Source organism: Phoenix dactylifera, chromosome 1, assembly GCF_051530095.1.
Source record: "Phoenix dactylifera cultivar Ajwa chromosome 1, Ajwa_hap1_PhDact_Kaust_v1.1, whole genome shotgun sequence".
In the NCBI taxonomy this organism is placed as follows: Eukaryota; Viridiplantae; Streptophyta; class Magnoliopsida; order Arecales; family Arecaceae; genus Phoenix; species Phoenix dactylifera.
The window spans coordinates 37,479,447-37,498,996 of record NC_143190.1 but is presented as its reverse complement, the minus strand read 5'-3'; the positions used below and the strand labels follow the sequence as shown (position 1 = coordinate 37,498,996).

Below are 19,550 nucleotides of genomic sequence, written 5' to 3'. Positions count from 1 at the left end.
CTTGGCTTACCGCATGCTTGCACCCCATGCAATTGCATCCACATACGGACGCGAGAGAGAGAGATACTCCTGGAACAAATAGCATGGACCATATACCATGTCCTCCATGTTATTCCGTATGGCAAAAGTGTTTCAACCCATAAAACAGGCTAGTTGCCAGACGGGGCTTGCCTTGGAAATTTGGTACAAGATCAAATGCTGGAGTTTTAATTTAGTAAAAAGATCTAAATTTTAAAAAATAAATAAATCAGCCTTATCCTCCAAATTTTAGCTAGTTTAAAAACTTTAAAATACTTATAGGAGGCGTTTGGTATGGGGTGATCGTCCTAGGATCAAGGGTGATGTGGGTGGAGGTGATAAGATCACCGCATTTGGTTGCACCACGGTGATCCTACGTGGTGGTGATCTTAAATCACCTTCACTCCTCAAATCATCCCCCAACTCGGTGATGGGATACTCGTCCTTGAGGTCGGAAATCCAAGATCACCCTAGGGCAGTGATCCTGGGTTGAAAGTTAAAGACAAAAATACCCCTCAAGTTAGAAAAAAAATTGATATATCAATATACCATCAATATATTATGTCAATATTATATATATATATATATTATCTTGATATTATATATATTATATTAATGATATATATTATATTATAATATATTACTAATCATATTATTATCCTATTATTATTTAAGAATAATTTTAAATTCTAGTAGAAATATATTATTAAATTTTATATTTATATAATGAAAATATTTAATATATTACTATATTACTCCTATTTACCTTATTTTTCTAATCAAAATAATTATTAGTATTAAAAAAATCTATTATAAGTATAAATAAAAATATTAATTCTATAATAAAAATAACATATTTTTATAAGATTAATAATTTATAGGAGTAATAAATAAATTTTTATAGAATATATTAATAATTAATATATTGATAAATATATATATATATTATAATATATTTTATATGATTAATAAATATATGATAAGGGCTACTAAAAGTAGAATATGTGACAAAATTATGGAGCTATTATAGGAATTAGTATATTGACTTACATTTTTAATTCATGAGAATTAAAAATACATAAAAAAATCCATCTAAGATATATCAAGGGTTTTGTGGTATTATGTAGTTAGTGATCTTGGATCTCCGTACCATATCAAACAAGTTACTCATGGATATCCGAGGATTTTTAATCATTGGACTATGGCCTACCAAACACATTGATTTTAGATCACCGGGATCAAATCACCCCAATATTCGGATCACCGGGGATCTTAGATCACCGTGGTGATCCTGTTGGGGTTACTAAACGCCCCCATAAGAGTTTTAGTTTCATGGGGATGCAATGTTTCTGAAATATCGCGTACCTCGGAAACACCGTACTCTATCGATTACCGGATAAAGTCTATAAATAAACTCTGTCTTCAATATGTTGGATTACTCAATCCACATTTACTAGTTCTCTGCTTTTTGAGACAAGATAGAGAATTCTTCACTTATTTTTTCTTTTCTCTTCTTCCAAGCCTCTTTCAAGTTTTCTTTTTCATCTGGGCATCTGAAGGAGTCGGTCAGGTCAAACCTCCGTAAACCTACATATAGGAGGCAAATCACTTTTTTAGGGCAATATAAAACACACAGCTCGATCGAGACAAGCTCTTTTCAATGCTCTGATTTTATTTTAATAGATTATTTATTTATAATATTTTTATGAAATAAACATATAGCAATTTTAGGCAAAATATTTCTAACATTAAAAACCTCCTGACTATCCTTAATGAGGATTAAGGAGATCTGCAAGAGCTAAGTAGCCTGTGGAAGATCTCCACGATGAAGTGGGCAAGTAGCTGTTGGTGTTACTCTCTAGCTAGGCTAAGTACTCACTCCCTTCCCTTCTTCCTCATATTTCGCTTCTGCTCTCTCGTACATACTTTTTTCTCCATTTTGATAAATTGGGTAACTTAACCTCCTCTTAATCAAAAAAAAAAAAGAAAATTACTAACGAAATTTGTGCATTGTATTAGTGACAACCTTTGGGGGTTATCCCCTAGTGAACTTTATCTTGTTCTTTGAAGCCCGTTATCAGTACCCGTTATGGGCTCCCAATTAGAGGCCCATGAAACTTAGCCGTTATGATCGGGCGAATCTGGCGTTCTTTCCCTTGGGCAGAGTGTGATGGGATGGGTTCCCAACTATTGAAGCCTTCGGGCTCGTCGGCGAAGCCCACCTCTACCCAAAAAAAGAAGCCCACCTATATTAAATTCGGCAATGTATTTGCGGTCTTCTCCTCTATGCTCTAGGCCCGAGCACCGCGTAACCCCAAAAGACTTTTGTTCGGCGCAAGAATCACCGGACGAGAGATCGAGGGGGGAGCGAGAGAGAAAGAGAGAGGGACAGATGGAGGAGATCATAGTGGGCGTCCTCTGTATGCTTCTCGTGTTCGCTCTCTTTCCTCTTCTTTGGTGGAGGCGCCGCCTGATCGCTCGATCCCCTCACGAGCACGATGAAGAACCCCAACGCCAACAGGTGAATCCAATCCCGCACCTTTTTCTATTCTTTTGATTTGCCCCCGAATCTTTGCTTTCTTTTGTAGGTTTTAGGGTTTCGATTAATCTTGTAAAGTTTTCATGCAAAAACACTTATGGAGAGAGATTTGCCCTCGATGTGTGATAAATTTTTCTATTCGAACTGAAACCTAGAAGAGCCTGATCACATAGCCATTGAAATTTATGATTCAAATTATGTCGTATAAACAAATCAAAGGCGAAAAAAAGAAGACGTCGAAGTCAGAATTTTTAACAACGCAAGAATTAGAAAAGAGATCTTCTTTTTATTACAATGCCAAAATTAAATATAATAAGATTCTTATTGATAAGAGAAATTAAAAATATTTTTTTTTATTTCCTTTCATCTAGAGGCTTTGGAAGTTCTAGAAATCTTGAAGGGTTTCTCTTGCTATTGATTAGCTTCTCATCTTTGTAAGATCTTCAAAATTTCATGGAAACTCTCGCTTTTCCCTGAGGTTGCCATGGAAAATTCGATATTCATACTTAGAGTAGAAATTAACCGAGAGCAAGCCCTACAAAATTCTCAAACTCTAAGGAGATATATTCATAAAGCTTCAACGGGCAAGGAAAATATCAGTTATTCCCACAGATGTTGGAGCTTCTAAAAGGTAAAGTTATGGGAAAGAACTCCAACAAAGTTTTATAACCATGATAGATTAATTTGTCATAAATTATATAACAACAATGAATATGGACATGATTTTTTAGGACATGTCTATTAAAGGAAATTGCGGGAGCTTGAAAATAGGCAGTAAGATTCTTCATTTATGGGATAAAAAAACAAATCCAAGAAATTCAGTATCATGGGTGGAGTAGTCACGCAGGCCATCGATGTTGAAGGTTGATATTATGACTTGGCATATGGGGTCTTTTCTTTTAAGGCAGGGTTATCTTGTAGCAGTCACAAGATTCTAAATTAGATGATTGAGAAATGTGAATAACCAAAGCAGAAGAGTTTATTCTAATCTCATTCTAATAACGTCGGTATTAGCATCTTTCTTGACACTTGAAACAAGCACAGGTAACATATGGAAATTTATAAGGGAAACAACACAAAGACTAAAAAAGTGGATACTTTGGCATTTATATTTTGTTTGCATTAGACAAATGTTGATAATTCATAATGCAGAATTGGAGAAGGAAGAAAAAATTAATCAAATGGAGGGCTATAAAGCAGATAAGCTCATTTCCCCTACTAACTGATTTGCCATATGTTCATACCCGATGCTTGTTGATTTTGTGAATGTAATTGTAATAAATGGTGGCGTGTGTCTTTTCATTTGAGGTTTACAACAATACCTTTTCATTCTTTCAGGTTTTTAGTTGTTAAATGTGTGATGCCATGTTGTGAGTATCTATTAGGGTCAGCAGAACCATCCCGAACTAGACGGTTCCTGTTGTTCTGAGTCGTACCGGTGGCTCACCGGTACGGTTCTGGTAACGAAAATGAAAACCGTTGCCGGAGGCAGAGAAAGAGAAGGAAAGAGAGGAAAAGAGAGAGCGAGTGGGAGGGGGGAGGGAGAGGGAGGAAAGCCGGTGGAGGGTGGTGGACGCCGGCAGAGGCCGGCAACTAGGTGGGAGGGGAGGCCGTAGCTGGTTTTCCTGTTTCAAACGAAATAGGGGTCCGGCAAATTTCACAATTTTTAAGTGAATTCGGCAAGCGATTTGCCGACTTCACTTAAAAGTTGTGATTTTTTTAGTATCCAAACCTCTGTTTCGTTCGGAATAGAAAAACCGGCTGCAACCTCGCCTTCCGCCTAGGCGCCGGCCTTCACCACCGTCCAACAGCCTCTTCTCTCCCTCCCTCTCTCTCTCTCTCTCCCACGGTCTGCGTTGCTCTCTCCTCTGTCGGTACAGGCCTGACACGGCATAGCGTGGGCCTATACCGACTCGTGCCGCCGGAAAATCGGTACGGTGCCCGGTATTGGTTCCGCCGACCCTGCGGTATCCATACTTAAATTAGGAACCTCATCAATTTTTTTATTACTTTTGTATTTTGAAATGCATATTCCACAGGTAGAAAGAGTAGTTCACCCTGCTAGGACTCGTCGCATGCATCGGAGGCCAGCCGCTGCAAGTTCATCTGCTGCCTCAACAAGTGCAGGTCCTCTTTGCCCCCTTCTAGTGATTTGCTTATACCAATTGATTTTGTGCATCTGCTTATACCTTATTAAGAAGCATTTTTTTTAATAGTTTTGCCTGTTTTTCCTGATTATTCTCCTATTTTCTATATCCATGATTGTTCTTTTTCTTAGTCATTCATTTCACTCTTGTTTGCATAAGTATTGATATTGGATCTGGCAACTTTAAATTTTTTAATAAAATTTTGCCTTTTGGTATCATCAACAAGAAAATAGTGAATTTGGTTGAATTTGAAAATCTTTTAAAGTTAGAATCACAGAATTCCTGGGTGTGAGAAACTAATGCAGTTTGATCCCCTAAATCTGTGCTGGACAATGCCTGTCAATGTCCTCAAGTCTGGGTTGCTGGAAAGATGCCTTATTAGGTAAGGATCGTGAGAGTCCTTAATCACACCGGGACTTTTGTTTTCTCTTTTTGTGTCCTATATGGCTGTCCTATAAGAAGAATTAGAGGCTAACAAGTATAGGAAGTATTAGAGATCAGTTTGGCAATATTTGTTAGTTCTATTTTGAATAATAATATTATTGAAAAATATTTATAGCAAGTTTATATACACCGGCTATCATGCTGATTTTGAAATCTTCATTGTTAGCATGTAGTGGCTACTGACCTTTTTTATAATCAAAACTACCTTTCCTCGGCTTTTGCTTTGTATACTAGTTTCACAGGTCATTTATTGGGACCCATGTGTTAGTTTGTGGGCCATAGCCTCTTGTTAGAGTTCTTTACTAGCAACAAGTCTTTACTCTTTGGTTTTCAGGTTTCCTTGAGCTTCCTTCTAGTTTTCTTTAGGTTAAACATTCCTGTTTATGTCCCTTCTCTCATTGTCCTTTCCCCACTTCTAGCAGACATAGACTTAGAGTGTTCCAGCCTGATTGCTCTTTTCTTTTTTGGAAGTTGTGGTTTGTGAATATTAAGCACTTTATGAATAGCAAGTACCTCCTATGTTGTATTTCTTGCTAGTCTTATACTCTCGTAGTATGGCATCCTATGACATATTGCAACATTTACACCCACAGTATGCTCATGATACCTATTCTTCCATCAACTTTGTATGCATATTATATCTATAGTAGTGATGTGTATGGTATCACTAGTGTGATTTCTAGCAATTTGAGTGCAAGATTTGTAAATGTATATGCTAACTTCTTTGCCTAACAAGATATTTAGCTTCACCTCAAATTGCAGATTGTGACAGTATGGTGCCTGGCACTTCTAGGAGGTGCCTTGGTTACCATCTATTCCAATCTCTCTCCCTTTCTCTAATTTTTTGTAATCTGGTGGTTCTTAAAAAAGTAACTTGTTTTTATCACCTTAAGCTTGAGATTGATCATATTTTCAACTTTCTCTACGTTTGCGAGTTTAGACAACTTCTGCTGAATTTTGAGTTGATATTCAGAAGCTCTTGTTGAAAGTGATGAGGAGGTGGCTGAGGGTGATTATTATGTTGCTAAAGCATCTAAGAAAAAGGAAAAGAAAAAACAAGAGCGTGAAGCACAAAGACAGGTGGATTATCTTTTGAATTTTTTCCCTTCATATCTGGTCTTTGTTAGGTCAATGCTAATGTTGAGACACTGGCATATCTTTTATTAGGCTGAGGAAGCAGCACATGAATTAAGAACGACAAAGCAAGATCGCTATGCAGAAATGCGTAGGAAGAAGGATGAGGAGCGTGAAGCACAAGAACGTTTGATGGTTGGTGATAGTATTGTTAGCATGCTTTTTGAAATTATAAAATACCTATTTCTATACTAAAGCAGCATGTAAGTTGATATAGGAGGAAGAAGCTAGGGCTCGGCAAGCCAAGGAGGAAGAAGCTGCGGCTCTAGATTTTGAGAAATGGAAAGGAGAATTTTCAGTTGATGCTGAGGGTACAACAGAAAATGAACTGCAAGATGAGAACCAAGGTCAACTCTTTAATTTTGTGGAATACATCAAGGTAGGTGTCTCTTTTCATTTTATATGAACAATCTACTCTATATTTCTATATATGCATCTCCTGTAAGTTGTTTATCTTGGCTTTATTTTCTTACATTTGACTTAACTGACACCGTGGTATTATTTTTTTTCCTGATAGTTATAATGTGTTGATTTTGGTTGGATGATTGATTTCTGTAGCAGTTCTACCATCATTTACAATAATTGATGATTTTTGAAAAGAAAATAAGTGAAAGAAGTCTTGATAATGAACAGATACAAGGTTTGATGATAGTCATGGTAACTGAGGAGTTTTGCAATATTATTTGCCTCATGAGGAATTTGATTCCCCTAAAGATATAAAGATAGTTCACATAACTTAGGGAACCGCTCCCTCCTCCAGAAAAGTCCTGACTTTATCACCCCACCCCACCCCCTCTCTCCCTTGTGTTTTTAATGCCTGACTTGTCTAACTGTACAGGAGGTCATCATTCACTTGCGTACCATGAGAAAAATATAAGAAAAATATACTAATACCCTTACTATAGATGTTCTTCATTCCTTGGTTTTAACGCCCTTGCTGGTGCATATACCATGCCATGCGAAAAAGTGAATGGTTAACCTTAGGTCGAGAACACACCAGGATAGATTTCTGACTATGAAATGAACTCTCATTTGACATATTTGCCTAGTACCAACCATAAAGACCGGGGTTAAACTTAATTGGATGTCAGAACATAAATACAACTGTTGATTCACCTTAGCATCCTTTTATTAACTCCAATCTTTATAGGGTCCTTGATTACCTTCTAAGCTAATTTAAAATTCAAAGTTTGATAGCTCTAGACATTCTTCTCTGAAACATATATAAGCATAAGCATGATTGCTTTAACTATAAGAATTACAGTAATTAGTTGTCTAGGTTTTCTTCACTCTCTTGGCTCTAGCACAAAATCGAACATTTCTTTTGGCAGGATATCCTCATACTCTTATGGCATGGACACATAACATCCGAATCAAGGTCCGCCGTACCGGTACCGGTCGGCGTACCGGTGGCCGGCCGGACCGGTACGTACCGGCCGGACCGGTACCGTACCGGCCGGTACCGCGAGCCAAACATTTTGTTTTTTTTTAAATGTTGTCTCTGTTGGATCTTAAATTAAGTGAAGATTTATGTTTTTTTATTGCTTTTTTCATGATTTTTGATGTTTTTATATTTAAATTTAGGGTTGAAATTTGAAACATATATGATGCATGATTGCATGTTATGTTTTCCTCCGTTCCAAATGATAAAATGATACACATAAAATATCTTCAAATTAAGATACAATCATTTACATACATTTCAAGTACTGTAGGATATCTATAATCAGGATGAGTGCCGATGGCTCTCGTAGATATCCGGATCATAAGTATAATCAGGAGGAGGCAAATCAACCCAATCAGAAGGAACGCGCGCCAGGTTATAAAAACTGTCGGATCTCTCGCTCACGCTCTGGCTCTGAGAGGTGTCCTCTGATTGTGTAGGGGCCCATCCAAATATGGCGGAAGCAAAATCCAATGCACCATATCCATATTCGTCAGGCTGAGGCTGTGGATAATAGAATCCGTATCCGTATGTTGTCGGATCTGCAGTCGTATCCTGTCTTCCTGAACGACCTCGAGGAGTCCGTCTTCTATATCCAATGATATCCTCACGAAATCTATCAGGTGGTCGACCGTGGTCCGTATCCTGTGTAGCACCCGTAAATTGGGACTCACCGGTGAAATAAAGACCACCCTCCGGCTGTGTCTCATGAGTACCATACTGTCCTCCGCTCCCTCCATGGCTAGAAGATCCATCACTACCAAAACCTTCATCGCTGCTAGTCCAAGTCTCTTCCTCGACACTCTCCATTGGGACCCTTTGTTTTTCTTTTCTGGCCCTCTCTGTCTGGCTCCCCTGTGCCTGCGGCTGATCAGCTCTGGGAGTGCGTGGAATATTGCGCTCAGCCCATTGCTCTGGATCGACCCTAGCTTCGGTGGCTATGAAGGTAGCTGGTCGTGGAGGCGATCCTGGCTCGTCAAGCTCGGGCTCCTGCTGCTGGCCTACAAGCCAGCCGAGTAGTGGATCATCGTCATCAACGGTGAAGGTCCCGTAAATCGGATCTGTATACTTGAGCTCCACTTCCTCCTGGATGCACTTTAGCCTCAACCGCAAATTGTAATGCACATAAACAAGGTCGTTGAGGCGTTTTTGCGTCAAACGGTTTCTTTGTTTGCTGTGGATAAGGGCGAAGGTGGACCAATTGCGCTCACATCCACTAGAGGAGACTGTTTGGGAGAGGATCCGGATAGCTATCCGCTTTAGATTTCTCGCGGATCCGCCAAAATGCACCTACCATTCAGCTGCAAAAATATTTATGAAAATTATATATATGATAGTTCTATAATAGTAACTAAGTAACACCAGGTAAATGTTTTCCTGATGTGTCACGTACCTGGATTCATATTGTGTTTGCTGACGACAGCCGCTCGTTGGCCAAAACTGTAGCTGCCCTCTCTAAATAATTTGCTCTGTGAAAAATAAGCATAAGAAAACCATGTTAATAATTGAAGATGCCGATATACTTACACATGCTGGTAATTACTAAATCATAATTACCTCTTCAAGACATAGGGCCGCTTTTTCTGGATCATGCTCCATCTTGTAAATCACATTACGCAAAGCATCTAGAAGTGTTTCATCCATACCAATTCCATCTATGCTGTACTGAAACCGGGGGTTTAGGTAGTATGCTGCACATATACGAAACTATCTTAGCATAGTTATATAATTACATCACTATAATTATCAGTATAATTATATCTTAGCTTACCTGCTAGATGTAATTCCGTACCCATTTGCGCTCCCCACCGTTGCTCAATGATGTTGATGTACGACCGGCCATGTGCTGGATCTGCCTCCATAATCTGATCCTTTGCTTTGACCATCATGTGATACAAAAACCCCATCTGGGGGTAGATCTCGCTATCTACGGCCCGCAGCACTTCATATAATGGTTTGATAGCCTTGACTATTATAGTAGCTCGCTGCTAGAATGGCTGTCTCGTCACCAAGTCTTCTATCTTGCTCCCTTCAGTGCCGGCATAAGAATATCTACTATCATACCACTCGGAACTGGCAAACATCTGACGTAGGGCTCCTCTCTTCTCGAGGATGCTATTAAGTGCGATGAAGTTGGTAGCAAACCATGTGTCTCCTGGTCTCAGAATCTCTCCCCCTGCATACTTTCTCATCAGTGAAAGGACCTAGTTATGGTTATAAATATACCTGGTAATGCGTTAGGCTGTCTCCACCGTTTGTTGCACCCTACGGATCTTTCCAATGTCCATCAACATAAGATCGATACAATGTGCTGCACATGGGGTCCAGAAAATATGTTGTCGCCGCTCCATCAAGACCTGCCCGACAGCCTTATATTGCGGTCCATTATCAGTGACGACCTGCACGACATTCTTCTTTCCTACCAGATCAATCACATCCTCTATAAGTTTCAGCATGTACGAGGTGTTGTGCACATAAGCCGAAGCATCAACCGACTTATGGAAGAAGGTCTTAGCATCACAGTATGTCAGAAAGTTGATGATGCTCTGCCTGGTTGGACCGGTCCAACCATCGCACATGATGGTTAGTCCATATATGGGCCACTTGCTCTTGTAGGAGTCAATTCAATTCTCCAGCTCCTCCTTAATGTTGTCAAGAAACTCACCGTATATGTCCTTCGGGCCTGGAGGAGCTACACCGAGATCGGCAGCTTGTATGGCGGCAATGGCAGACCTGTAGTATGTATTGTCTGCCACATTCGCTGGGATGTGGCTGAAGTGAAACCAGGATCCAATAGCTCGCCATATAGTTTTCTTCTTATCCTTCATCCACATTGTGTCTACCCTCTGCTGCCTTGAATCTCTACTGGGGAGAGCATGCGGATCTACATCATGAATTGTCGCTCCTTGTGGAATTCCTCTAGATTACTTCTTTCGGCTACCAAAACTACCCATCATAGATGCAATCCGGCCACGTTCTTTGCCGACGTCCTCCCTGACTGAAGTTGTCCTCAAGAACTCTGGATCTTGTCTAGTGCTCCTAGAACCGCCGCCCGACTCGTATGCAGAGGGCCCAAATTGAGCTCTATGCCTGGCCACCGCCTCCTGCTGCCACTGATCATCCAAGCTTGCATGCATGGCCGCCTGAATATCTGCCTCCTCCTCATCTAGATCCTCGACCTCCTCTGGCTCCCTAGAGTGATAGGAAGGTGGCTCTGCCGCTCGGCGATCGACCTCCGCCCTCTTCTTGGAAGCCATCTCCTTCGCTTCTTTGACCTCAGCGAGATTCTGCCTCATCAGCACACGAATCTCGCTAGGACAATTTGGGTACGTAGCAACCTCACCGGAATTTGCGGCTAAGTGTTGCTTCAACCTGGTTACCCCTCCTCCCTTGAAAACCTTGTCGCAAAACTTGCATTGAAACTGGTGTCGTTGCCCCTCAGTTCCAAGTCTTCGCCCATAAGACCAGCCAATATCACGCTTTGCAGGGTTCGTTTTTCTTGATGGCTCCATTTCTATCATAAAAGGACAACTTATCAAAAAATTAAGCTAATAAAGTAAATTTTTGCATTATCTTATTATTTAAGTAATTTATAAACTATTTTTTTAAGTTACTTATTAACAAATTAATGAAATAACATAGGAAAAAAAACGCACCTTAAATAGTCTCCGCTGGATTTTTTGGGTAGGACCTCCTCCTCAATTTGTGGGCTATCTCTCAAATCTTCCCGTCTCTAATTACTCTCCAGAGGCTCGCTCCTGGATTTTAGTTACTCTGGAGTCTGGACAGAGCCTCTCGTTCGGTTTTTATAACCGAACGAGCGAGAAAGAAGTGGCCGAGAGGCCACTTCGTTTTCGTATTTTCAACTGATGGGAAAGGAAGTGGCCTCTCGGCCACTTCTTTTTTTAAAACAAAAATAACAAAAAAGAAGTGGCCTCTCGGCCATCCAAAAAAAAAAGCTGTGGCCGACAGGCCACAGCTTTTTTTTTTTTTTGTTTGAAAGAAGTGGCCCGTGGGCCACTTCTTCCTTGAAACCACGCGAGGCGTTGTGGTTCCGAAAAAAAAAAAAATCGTGCTCCGTACTGGCCGGTTCGCAGATGAAAACTGAAAAATACTGGTTTTCATCTGTTTCTGGTACCGGTCAAGGACTGGACCGGTACGTACCGGCCCGTACGTGCCGGTGCGGCATTCCTTGATCCGAATGTTAACACTTCCTCCTGCACTACTTTCTAACCCCATGCTTCTGAGCTTTATGCACATCGACCTTTTCATTCTCATCCTTGTAGATGCAATATTTCTACATTTCATCTACCATATTATTTATATTTGTTTATTATATTCTTCCATATAATAGATTTTTTTCTCTCTTTAATGAAATTTAGATTTTCAGAGGATTTTGTTCGATTCCTTTTAGTATGACCTTTGATTCTCTTATTAAGATAGATGTATAGGCATCTATGAATTTAATATTGAAGTAATGTAAAAGAAGAAATTCTTTTCCCCCCTTTTTCTCCAGACTAGTGGTGGAACACCACTAATTAAATCTTTTGAGTCAGACTCTTGGGAAAGACTTCTTAAGGTTAGGGGCTAGAACCTCCTTGCAAGTGGGGGATTCAAGCACTAGGACCCAGTTTGTGTGAAATAAGTAACTCTTAGCAAAAGCATTTGTCAGTCCAAATGTAGTCCTATCTCTCATTATCCAACTTATATAAAACTTCCAAGTTTAACCTCAATGTAGGTCTTAATTTTGCCAATTTCTTTGACAGGATCTCCTTTTCATATGGGTGCATGTAAAACTACCTCCATCAGAATGCCAATTTTCCTTTTCCCACTTGTGCAATATAAATATGATCTCCCTAAAAGTTATGTAGCTTTGTCTCATGCTGACCTATGAAAAGCCTTGGAACCATACCCACCCCATCAACTGAGAATTATGTCTATGACCTACTTCGTTGGCGCATATTATATTAATCATGTTAAGAGGAATTTATTATTAATAAATTAATGAAACTACTGATAGATACTTGATAAGAATATCTTATCCTCTCAATCATTACAACTAGCTTTGAGATGTAAATTTTATTTTCCTCCTTGCTATTTTACATTTGCTGGAGAACCTATAAATAAGCTGGTGAAAGTTAAAACAATAATCTTTGACCTGGTTTAAGGTTGGAGCTTTTGATTGTAGGGTTGCATTCAGAAGGGAGATTAGTTTAAGTTGGTAGATAAGGTAAAATTTTCGGAGTGGCTGAGGTGTGATCCTACTCGTATGAAAGATTCTGGGTTTTATGTTTTTATCTTACAATGATTCTCCAGTACATGATTCCTCTGTTATAACAGGGAATAAGGATGTCTGGTATTCATCTTCCTTTAAATGACACTTAGGAATTATGAAAGTGGTGACTTAACCTTCTTTCTAGTGCTATATAAGGGCATATGTACTTTCACAGGAAGAACTCAAGTTTGACATGCTGTATAATAGAAAAGGATGAGCTTCCACAGTACATTGATATAGTTAGATACAAGTTAAGGGATTTTGCATGTCCTTTTACCAGGGTTTGATGAAAGAAATCAAATTGATGAATAGTTGTGCTTTAATATTCGGTTGTCTTTCTTTCTGTTGGTTGATATTTCTTGAGCATTCAAAATTAGGAGTCCATTGGACCATGGGAAAAAAGGTAGTTATTGGCCTGTGGTCTTTGGTGAGATCCCAACATGTGGATATCATTTAAAAAAGGGTAGAAAATAGACAAAGCTTGTGTAAAAGGATCAGGACAAGTTTTCGGCCCTAAATGCAAAAACCCATGGTTGGAATGGCTTGAGCTCGTATTTTTGCTTTCTACTTGTCATGAGTAAGATTTGTATACTTATTTCAGATTCATTTTCAGCCGAGCAAGATGAACTTCACTTCGATAACTTCAATGGTTTGGGCTCTAGTTTTGGCAGTTTTGTTAAAAAGATCCAGTTAAGCTTATGATATGTAAATTGTGGAGAAAAATAAAATGAGGCGAGTTAATGTACTATGTGCAATTTAAAATTATATTTATATTGTTTGGGACCTTTGCATGTATTATTTTGGCAGTCTTGCACTGAAACAAGCTTTTTAACTGTTCACATGACCTTGTTAAAGTTGAATTTGATGGAAACAGTATGGAACATATGAATATGAATGTCTATGAGATCTTCCTTCATTGTAATTTAGCCTCTCTTTAATAAAATTGGGTCACTTTTTTCCTCCCTTTTCATCAAAAGCAAAAACTATGAATATCTATGAAATTTGAGCTCTTGGATATTTTGCCCATGTTAGAAGATCGCTTTTCCTTTAAGTCTCTTTTGAATTTAATGTTCGGTGCTTCCAAATTGTCTCCGAACTTGAAAAATCTAGATTAATGCTTTTTGACATCTGAAGAATTCAAGAAAACGATACCATTGTCAGAACCTTACATATGGCAAACTTGATATAAGTCAGTTTGGTAGAAAACAGACCTCAGTTGCACTAGCTTCAGCTTGATATTGAATTGTTTCCGTCAAGTGTGGATTTCTGGAGAAAATTCAAAACCATGGATGGGAGTTTTTTCCTCCAAGGAAGATTCCATGTACTATACTGCTCTGTGGTTTTGGAGGAAATCTGATATAGGCACTTAGATGACATATAATGTGTTAAGAGGATCTGCAAAAATGTTTATGCTGCAATTAGAATTGTTAAAATGGATAAAGTGAGCTCTTTAGTGTTGGCTCTTTCTTGCCGGAATCTTTCCCCATAAGTGTCACATCATGGCTTGAAGTTTTGGTTGAAACTTTGAAACTAAAGTCAAAGATTTTTTTTTTTCACTTTCAGTCTGAGCTTCCAAAATTGGGTCTCAGTTGGTCAAATTCACTTATGGGTGAGTTCATGCTAATCTTCTGTTATTTCTTCACCTTTTCCAGTCCCAAGAAGTATTTCCTGAAGAATAGCTTGAAATTGTGAATTTCGAGGCCTTGTTTGGATTCTAAAGAATTTTAGACAAGTAAATATTTTGGCATAGGCTCTGCTATCCTATAACTTCCCCTCCATTTCTTCAAATACTTCAGTACCCTGTCATACTGAGCTTAGTATTTGAAACCACTCTTCTCTTGTTTTTGTTCATCAATTGTGCAGTTGTAACAAATTTTTCTGTTTCTTCTTTCCTTTAACAATCTTTATTCTCTTTTCATGTCAACACTACTACAAAACTGAAACAGAAAAATGAGGATTGCTTTTTTAGGGAATCTATCTTGCTTTTTTTTTTTTTTAAAGAAATACTTTTTAGGGAATCTGCCATAACATAACAAATGGTTCCTTATGTGGCATATTGATAAATTAATTTATCAGTCCTGATACAATTCCCTGTATTGATATGATTCTATTATAATATGTGGGTTTCTGCTGGCAGGTTCATATACAGTATTTTTCTGTGTTATGACAATGTGAATTTATTGTTGTATGAGGTGTATGCCTTCTCTTCTATTTCTAGTTCAAGAGCTTTATTTAGTTAGGCACTTGTCTTAAGCTGTGCTTAATGAATGTATATCCTAATTTATTTTGTGGATTGAATTGGATAAGTTAATTGGACTTAAAAAGATTCTTTGCCTAATACTTCAGGTGGTATGTAATTATATGTCAGGTTGGGTTCAAAACTTCCTTTGTTTGTTTTGATGGCTAGATGATTATTCTTGTGTTTTAATAGGAATCTTGCCATATGATGCTTTGGCTGCAATCACCAACACTATGCATCAGCATTTGGTTCCAGATTCTGAAATAATTACTCCCGGCACAGAGTAGGCATTCATGAACTATGTGTTGCTGAACAACTAAATCAGTGCATCGGACAGTTAAAAGCCCTAGGTTTGCTTTCATATTGGCCTATTAAGAAATGTTAAATTTGACAGAGAGTAAACAAACTTCTTATCAGTTAGCATGCTTGTGAATAAATGCTTGCTGGAAATACATGCTTTTGTTGCTGTTTGAGCCCTGCTCTAATGCAAGCAAAAGTAACCAGGCAGGGTTGCATGCACTCTTTTCTTTGATGAATGTGGGAGAAATTTTTTGTTGCATAGCATATGCATGAGGTGTGGATCAATATTGATCTTGGTGGCGTCCATGCAACTGCATGTCCACGTTGTTTGTTGTATGTTTGTTCGTCTGTGTATTCTTGTGCTCGAGTACTTTGCTTGTAACATACAAACATATGCATGGACGACCGGATTTATGATGAAGTCACACCTATGAAATGAGAACACCACAAGTCTAGTACTAATGTTTTAATTTTAATTGATTCAGAAACAGAAATGTGTCCCATTGGAAGACCTTGCAGCAGAATTCAAGCTGCGCACTCAGGTATTGTCAGTGGTCTGCCAAGAATGGATGTTTTCGGTGTTATAATTCTGATTTGAAGTCATTTTGACTTTAAACATTTTATATACAAATTGCATGCTCTTTTACTGTTCCTTTATTTGCCTTTACTATAGAAAATTAGCTTAGTTTGTTAATCAGCTCTGCATCTTATCCACCATTCCAGTGATGCATGCATGGCCATATTATACCTGACCTTAAAAATGATTACACCTCTACTATTCCTATTTCAAAAATGATTATGCTTATACTGTTAACATGCAACCCAACCAAATACATGATCAATTGTTACATAGTTATGATCTTTAATTCATGTTAGAATCCTAGTTCATCTGTGTTGACTTCCATGAAAATGCATGTCTAATGTTTTATTCTTTTAATTGCCTGGTGGTTTTGTAGGACTGCATCAATCGAATAATATCACTGGAGAATATGGGTATGTGTCATGAGCTCTCATCATTCCTAGTTGGTCCGTTACTGCTTCATAAGATTAAAATTGTATTTGGAGAATCACCTTAGCACCGGCAAACTACTAAATTTATTCTGGCTTTTATCTGTTTGGCTCATTGTCTTCCATCTTGGGTATTTCTAACTGTTGTTGCACCCTTAATTTATCATTGTTATACATGGTGATGCCACATTGAGTGACAATGCTTCAAAGATTTTCCAGATCATCTCTTAATAACTAACCGAAGATTTAGTTGCTGACTGTTGCTCGCCAGATGAATATTACTTCGATGCTAGAGAATCATTGGACTTTTATGTCGTGCAGGGAGATTATCTGGTGTCATGGATGATCGTGGCAAGTATATATACATCTCACCTGAGGAAATGAAGGCAGTTGCAGATTACATCAAACGGCAAGGAAGAGTCAGCATTTCACATCTTGCCAGCAAATCCAACCAGTTCATTGATTTGGAGCCAAAGCCACAGTTTGATGAACAAAATTCAGATGGGATTGCTGCTGCATAGGCCTTGTCTAAATATATGTGACTATATCTTATGTTGGCTTCTGTCACCTCTATGCTTTTTCGTTACCATGATGTATATACCGCACTCACAACAGGTTTTTCAACTTTTTCCTTAAATACAGTAACCTAACCCTCCCCCTGTATGTTATTATTATTATTATATTTTTCCCCCCGTTGTTTGGGCTTGGGGTATTGGGATAAAACACCCTGTATGGTATGTTGTTTGGAATGTTGCTTTCTTAATGGTGAATCTGTACGCATAGACTGTATTGACCCACAAGGTCTCGTAAGTTTTATTTGGTTAGACTTACGAGCTTCGGCACCCAGTTAGATGTCCACCCATCAACATGGTTGTTGTAAAATAAGAACCACTTGACGTAATTTTTCACGCTATTGCATCACATTCGAACAGTGCTGGTTACAGGCCTCTGGGTTTGGCTGCGGGGAATTTGTGAAACATCCTTTTATATATATATATATGTTTAATTGAGGCAAAAGTTTCTTCTCTTATTTTGAATCATATAAGGATGGTAATGATTTCATATAATAGAAAAGAAAGGCTCTCCAATCTCGCCTGAGAAAAATAAATAAAGAGGGCCCTTTGACCTCCCGATTGGACAAAAAGAAAAAAAAGAAAAAAAATCTTGCTTGAAAAAATTTAACAAAGTTTTACGATCACCTAAATGTTGAGAAGTCTGAAACTCAGGACGAAGGCAGAGAGTTCGATCCGCTGGCCGCGTTAAGCCTCTGTCATGGGCTATGTCAGTATTAGCAGGGTCACAAAATTTTCTGAGGCTAGCGAGAAGATCCGACCTGCCTAATCTACTGCAGATTCTTGGGTGCAAATATCAACGAGTCATCTATACGACATCGAGGGAATTAGTGACCGTTGCGTCCTCCCTATAATTCCGTCAAACCCAGCGGAGGACGTCCAACTGACTAGGCCTTCCTTCTCCCCCTGCTCTCAATTCAAACATGAGCGAAAATTTTTCCGTACAAAAAACTAACAAAACAAAACGAACTAATTTTACCACCATCACCTCCTCGTTCTCTGAACTCCAAATTCCCACAAAAATCATGCTTAAAAATCTTATTTTTCATTAACGTCGACCCATCGCTCCTGGGTTAAAAGAGGGCAAATCTCTGCATCAATGCCGCGGAGTCCTCCTCTCCGCAGTCTTCTTCAACTCCTTCCTGGTCCCTACTGGAGTACGAGCGTCAGCATGCGCCTGGGGCGGGAATATTGATGCCGAAGACAATTAAGCTGGAAACTGATGGGGTCAAATGTTCTGCACCCACTCGCCAAGGTAAGAATCATACTTGGTAATTTGCACTGTTTTAAGATAGGCCCTTTTCTTTTTCTCCAAGTAGAAGGATGTATATGTTAGCATTACGACAGGTGATGATGGAGTAGAAGAAATTTTTTACATGGCTGACAGATGCTTTATGTAAGGTAACTTTCATTCTTTAGGAGGTTTTAGAAGAAAATCGAAAGCCATTTCAATATATTAGAGATAAGATAAAAAAATCGATTATTATCCTATTTAATTGGAATGTGAATATATGGAAGTGGCAATCTTTTATGGGGTCTGCATTTAAAAGTGGCAATCCTATAATCAGATATCTCCATCCATCTGAAGTAATAATTTCCAAGCATATTACCATACAATAAAAACCAAAACAAAAAGAATTAGGCTTTCATTTTTCCTAAAGATAAAAACCATGTTTGTCACTTTAATTCTTTCGAGGAAAACCAACGTAATTGGAAGGACAATTGCTGTTTGTAGTTTCTACTCGATTTTGAAGCCAAAGAACTTATTTTGTATGCATTTGAATGCCAATTACCTGAAAATTTTACCAACATATACAAATAAAGACAGCTTCTTCGTAGCCAGATATGCCCACATGAAAACAAATGTAAGGTTCCAACCGAACAGAAGTCTCTCTGAGGAAGAAAAAATGGAGAAGATTTCTGCTGAAACTACTGAATCTTGATTCTTCTAATAAGCAAGAATATTTCCTCCTCTTATATCACATGCTATTTATTGAAATTTCCCTTGTAATGAGACATCTGTGGCATGCTTGAAAGCATTATGTTTCTGGAATAAAATGTTCTAGAACAGATCATTCCTTTAGTATGACCAGTGTACATGAGATATAATAAGAACTTATATCAGCAGGGAGCCAAATGTATGTATGTTGTATCAAAAACCCTAAATTCAAGGCCCATAAGACTGATGCCACCAGGTTCCTTCCTCGAAGGAAAGGCGGCCTCCTCATCACCTACGATGTTTTCCGGGCCTCTGGAAACAAGTACCCTGCCCAAGCGACCATTGAAAACAACAATACTATTGGCCGGCTCAACAATTACAACCTCACATGGGAGTGGAAGCGTGGAGAATTTTTTTACAGCTTGAGGGGAGCCTGCACTTTGAAAAAAGACACCTCTGACTGCATCTATGGAGAAGCTGGAAACTGTTAC

The 19,550-nt window shown here is 38.6% G+C and overlaps 3 protein-coding genes across 5 annotated transcripts; 1 reads left to right on the top strand and 2 right to left on the bottom strand.

Annotated features, from left to right (window-relative positions):
* Window positions 1-2,286: 2,286 nt before the first annotated feature.
* Window positions 2,287-17,271, top strand: LOC103716816 (DDRGK domain protein). 3 transcript variants are annotated; one of them, XM_008804988.6, is made up of 8 exons: window positions 2,288-2,539; window positions 4,597-4,684; window positions 6,122-6,228; window positions 6,316-6,417; window positions 6,500-6,661; window positions 16,026-16,082; window positions 16,497-16,533; window positions 16,870-17,271. In XM_008804988.6, the coding sequence occupies exons 1-8, from the start codon at window positions 2,411-2,413 to the stop codon at window positions 17,067-17,069; spliced, it is 882 nt and encodes a 293-aa protein (XP_008803210.2). In that variant the 5' UTR covers window positions 2,288-2,410; the 3' UTR covers window positions 17,070-17,271. The 3 variants fall into 3 exon arrangements, with proteins under 3 accessions (XP_088580112.2, XP_088580117.1, XP_008803210.2); XM_088723986.2 differs by lacking the exon at window positions 16,026-16,082 and having other exon boundaries at window positions 2,287-2,539; XM_088723991.2 differs by lacking the exon at window positions 16,497-16,533 and having other exon boundaries at window positions 2,287-2,539.
* On the bottom strand, window positions 7,752-9,016 carry LOC149768616 (uncharacterized; the record flags this gene model as incomplete). The annotated part of the gene is made up of 1 exon (XM_089927382.1): window positions 7,752-9,016. A coding segment is annotated over one exon (1,008 nt), but the record flags the coding sequence as incomplete, so codon positions are not given.
* On the bottom strand, window positions 9,075-10,181 carry LOC149768615 (uncharacterized). Its single transcript, XM_089930764.1, has 3 exons — window positions 9,498-10,181; window positions 9,284-9,417; window positions 9,075-9,195 (listed from the first exon to the last, which is right to left on the bottom strand). Exons 1-3 carry the CDS (start codon window positions 9,631-9,633, stop codon window positions 9,112-9,114), a joined length of 354 nt encoding a protein of 117 aa, XP_089786890.1. The 5' UTR covers window positions 9,634-10,181; the 3' UTR covers window positions 9,075-9,111.
* Window positions 17,272-19,550: the final 2,279 nt, after the last annotated feature.